The sequence below is a fragment of the Elephantulus edwardii genome, unplaced genomic scaffold (assembly GCF_000299155.1).
Source record: "Elephantulus edwardii isolate Elephantulus edwardi_28Jun2011 unplaced genomic scaffold, EleEdw1.0 scaffold00094, whole genome shotgun sequence".
Lineage (NCBI taxonomy): Eukaryota > Metazoa > Chordata > Mammalia > Macroscelidea > Macroscelididae > Elephantulus > Elephantulus edwardii.
The window spans coordinates 6,213,073-6,218,188 of NW_006399844.1; the positions used below are offsets into that span (position 1 = coordinate 6,213,073).

The 5,116-nt window shown below is 38.3% G+C and overlaps 1 protein-coding gene across 1 annotated transcript in view; it reads left to right on the forward strand.

The window, feature by feature from the left end:
• The window catches only part of WSB1 (WD repeat and SOCS box containing 1), a 17,673-nt gene extending 13,693 nt beyond the window's left edge, over positions 1-3,980 (forward strand). Inside the window, exons 7-9 of the mRNA XM_006890941.1 lie at positions 466-579; positions 2,652-2,759; positions 3,441-3,980. Of these exons, the coding sequence (XP_006891003.1) occupies positions 466-579; positions 2,652-2,759; positions 3,441-3,600 (382 nt within the window). The 3' untranslated portion in view covers positions 3,601-3,980. The remainder of the gene's footprint in view (positions 1-465; positions 580-2,651; positions 2,760-3,440) is intronic.
• The last annotated feature ends 1,136 nt before the right edge of the window (positions 3,981-5,116 follow it).

A 5,116-nucleotide genomic window follows, 5' to 3' on the forward strand; every position in this document is an offset into this window, starting at 1 on the left:
CTGTTTCAGTGCAGTATACATTATTGAACCCATCTTACTCAGTCTCTCCCCAACCCCAAGGTCCGTCCCATTCTACCACAGTGGCACCATGCAATATTTGTCCTTCTGTGACTGGGATATTTCACTCAGCATAATGTTCTCCAGAGTCAACCATTTTGAATAATATTGCATGAGTTCCTTGTTTTTCAGTGCAGCATGGTATTCCATTATGCAAATATACCACAGCTTCTCTAGCCATTCGTTTGTTGATGGGCACTTAGGTTGTTTCCAACTTCTTGCTATTGTGAACAAAGCTGCAATAAACATGGGTGTGCAAGAGATTTTTTAAAATATATCAGTTCTGCTCAATCTTCTCCATTGTCTTTGCTAAGTCCACTTTAAATCTTATTTAAAGACTTTATACCTGGGTATGTTTGTTTCTTGAAGTGCCCCTTAGATCCACTGAAAACATGTGTTTGCCCACAGGCATCTGTTTCCCCCACCTACTCCAATATTTGCCGGAGGAGCGAATGATCGATGGGTACGCTCTGTATCTTTTAGTCATGACGGACTGCATATTGCAAGCCTTGCTGATGACAAGTGAGTGTGTGAATTACGTCATTACACTTAAAATTTTTCAAAGGATTTGCTTTAACATTTCTAATAGAGAGGGTAAGGAGAGAAACTCCAACCAAAATCTTTTCAGCTAGCCTTTGCAGTTTGAGGTTTTAATGTCTTTCTTTAGATAAGGACCTGAGATGTTGATATGTCTTAGTAATTGCTTACACAGATTGAAGCAGAAGGACATTTCCATAGTGAAATGTACTACTTAAGGATAAGAAGCAGAGAGTAGTTGTAGCTTTTCCATTCTTTATCATAAAACATGTATGAATATGTTATGTGCCTTCGAGTCACCTGCAACTCATAGAGACCCTATGTACAAAAGCCCTAAACCCTACTCTCTCCTGTGCCAATACCCGCATTTCCCTAGTCCATCTCGTCAAGGATCTTCCTCTCCTGCATTGTCCTTCCACCCTCTCAAGCATGACGTCCCTCTCCAAGGACTGATCCCGCCTTGTAGCATGTCCAAAGTATGTCAGACAAAGCTTCAGAATCCTTGCCTCCAAGGAGCAGCTTGGCTTCACCCTCTCCAGGACGAACTTATTTGTTCTCTTAGCATTCAATATTCTTCTCCAGCACCACAGCTCAAAGGCATCAATTGTCTGTCATCCCTAGTCATTTTTTTGATGCTTTCCGATGCGTAACAACAATTGCAAAGACCATGACCTGTATCAGGTGCACTTTACTCTCCCAACTAACATTGTTGCTCTTTACATTGGAGAGGTCTCTAACAGCAGGCTTTCTCAATACAATTCTTTTAATTTAATTTATCTTTTAAGTTGGGAACAGAGAAGAAGGATTAGTAGTTGGAAAACATGTACTCGGTGACAGAAATGAAGCTGGAGATAGAATTTTGCACAATCAATTGTTTATATTTATTCATTGCAAATTTTATAAGAAACAAATGCAGGCTATACATTTGAATTTCACCTCATGGTATGCATAGGAATCAGATCGATTACATCTGTGGAAAGACTCGCTGGAGAAGCTCAGTATCACCTGTGAATACTAGGCCAGGTGCCGATTGTGGAACAGACCACCAACTACTCATATGCAAGTTCAGGCTAGAGCTGAGGAAAATAAGGAGTTGAACAGAAGATTGCAGAGGGTAGTGCAAGAAGACGAAAGTATTACAGTGAAATGTGCAAGGAGCTGAGGTCAGAAAATCAAAAGCATTTCTTAAGTTGAAGGAACTGAAGAACAAATTCAAGCCTTGAGTTGGAATATTTAAGGATGCTTTGGGTAGAATATTAGATGAACCAGAAAGCATTAAAAGATGGAAAGAATATACAGAGTCCATTGTACCAGAAGGAATTGGTGGGCACAGAATTTCATGAAACAACATATGGGCAAGAGCCTGTGGTGATGAAGGAAGACGTTCAAGCTGCTCTCAAAGAATTGGCAAAAAACAAGGCCCCAAGAATTGATGGCATACCAATTGATATATTTCAACAAAAAGACACTGCCCTGGATGTATGAAAATAGAATTAAAAATTTTGATTCAATAACTTGAAAAACCCCATTTATTAACATCTTTGTGTAATGTTAGCTAGCATATAAGGGGAGATCTGTTTTTATTTGCCACCAACCATTATTTCCCAATGTGCTCACATAAATTCTGAACATCATAAATTTTTATGTTAAATATCTCTTGATATCTCTGGAAGTGTTTGTTTACTCTCATCCATGGAAAGGCACACTGTAAAATAAGAAACATTTGATTGACTGTACATAACTGTTCCAACGTAACATACACATTCAACAACTTAGACTTAGGAACAGAACTTGTTTGTAATTGGGGATTGCCTACATGATAAGGAGGAAGTCTCCATTTATTGTCAGTTATTTGGATCATCTCTTGCGTGAGTTGATCCAAATTATCAGCTGGTGAATAGGCATAATATGTATTATGAAACAATAGTATTTGCCTCCTTTGTGTGTGTGTGTGTGTGTGTGTGTGTAGTGACTCAGAACATAGTGATATCTTTTCTATATTTAAAAGGTTTCTTTTATCTGAAATACACTAACTGGATGCTGCTTTTCCTTTCCAGACTGGTGAGGTTCTGGAGAATTGATGAGGACTATCCAGTACAAATTGGATCTCTGAGCAATGGTCTTTGCTGTGCTTTTTCTACTGATGGCAGTGTTTTAGCTGCTGGGTAAATACACTTTTCTGTTTCCTTTAGAAGGACGTTTTAAGGTGGTTTTAGTCAGAATTGTCAGTGCTTTGCTGTGAGTAAGCCTCCCATAAGCACTCTTTATAATGCTTTTACTTTGTGATAGAATAGTTCCTTGGCTTGTTTTTATGTGCTATTATGTGCTGTTGAGTTGCTTGCGACTCATAGTGACCCTTTGTACAATAGCTCTGAACTCAGTCTTATCCTGAGCCCATCTCACTATTTCCAACACACCTGCCCTTACTACCCCAGTCACTGTCAGTCCACCTCATCTAGGGCCTTCCTCTCCTGCATTATCCCTGCACCCTTCCAAGCATGATGTCCTTCTTCAAGGACTGGTCCCTCCTGGCAACATGTTTAAGTCTCCTTAATTAGATTTTAATAAGAAATTTGTGAATCTGATATACATGTTGGATGGTAGCTCAAGCTATAAACCAACCAAAAAACCCATTGTTCAATACTGTGGGATGGAGGAGAGCTTTTGACCCACAGGGATTTTAGGGCTGTAATCTTTGTGGAAGCAGACTTCTACGTCTGTCTCTCGCAAGAGGTAAATTCAAACTGCTGACCTTTTAAGGGTAGCAGCCAAGCCCCTATGGCTCCTAAGGGATGTTGAAATATATGTGTAGGTGACTGTGATTTTATTTTTTTGTTATCATTTAGGACACAGGATGGAAGTGTGTATTTTTGGGCCACTCCAAGGCATGTTCCTAGCCTTCAACATTTATGTCGTATGGTGATCCGGAGAGTAATGCCCACCCAAGAAGTTCAGAAGTTGCCGATTCCTTCCAAAGTTCGGGAGTTTCTCTCCTATTGTGATTAGAAGACTTTGCCTTTTCTATTGGGAGGAACAAACAAAATACACTTTACACAAACCTCAAGCTTTACTGGCTTCAAGTATCTGTTTTTTAAATGCCTGAGTCATTATTTGATGTTTGTGTACTGCATTATTTTATTTATAGACCACAGGAGAAAGATTTCTGAGAAGATCAAATTGTATAATTTTTTTTTTAAAGTAACTGTGAAAACATGTATATATTCAGGTATAAGCTGCTATGTGTTGAATGAACTCTTGCTATTGCTTTTTAGTGTCTGACATGTATATATTACTTTAGTAAAATTACAATTATGTATCTGCTGTGAAGTGGAATTTTTTTATTTTGGGATACCAACTTGGATGATAATTACAAGTAAGTTGAATTGCCTCATACTAAAAGGTATTTGGCTGAGGTATTAACAGTTGACTGACTTGTAAAACACAGCTTTTGTGTAGGAAAATAATTTTTGTTTTCCTTAGGAATGGCATCTGAGAGGTGGGGTTTGAAGGTGACAATGTTAAACATAGAATAGAGCCAGGATATAACTAATAAAAAGGGTATAAAGAGGTTTTGGTTTTTTTTTTTCTTTTAACACTGCTGCAGCCTTAATTTTGGGACCCAACCTGCGGTTTATAACCCCTCTAGTTTAAAGTATTATGCATTTTACTCATTTTGTAAAGTCCATTTAATGTACTCTTGGTAAATATTTTGTTTATAATAAGGGACATGTATTTTCAAAACCATCAGAGTTGGGTTATTTGTTTATTGGGGGAATTTAATCCGTATCCTGTTTCTGCAGGGAATGATACTGGTGATTTGCCAAAGAGAACCAATACAGTATATCTGCTTTTGCCTTCTGTTATTTATCTAACCTGCAGATACTAAGAAAGTATGATTTTTGTAAAATGCTTGAATTATATATTTTTGTTGACTTTTTTAATTAAAGACTTGTTTTTGAAAAAGCTGTTTTATGTGAATGTTACTTGAAATGGGAGGAAGATTAATAATTTTTGTCTGTATCCGTTGTATGGAAGGGAGTTCTGGTGGCTGTTAGGTGCTGTTCAGTCAGTTATCACAGTGACTCTGATCTGAACCCTGTCCTATCCTGTGCCACCCTTAGGCATATTACTGCAGGGTCAATCAACATGCTTGAGGGTCTTCCTCTCATAGTCCTTCCATATTTCTAAGTATGATGTCCTTTTCCAAGGAATAGCCTCTCCTAATAGCAACCCCACAGTATGTGAGACAAAGTTTTGCCATCCTTGCTTCCAAGGAACATTCTGGTTCCCCTCTTCCCAAGACATCATCTGTTCTTTTGGCAGTCCGTGGGATATTCGGTACTTTTCTCCAACATCACAATTCAAAAGCATAAAGTCTTTTGTTCTTACTCATTCATTGTTCAGATCCATTGCAAGTGATTGAAAGACCGTTGTCTAAATCAGCCATACCTTAATCATTAAACGAACATTGCTCCTCAGTAATTTGGAGAGGTCCTTGACTGCTGGTACCACAAATGTATTG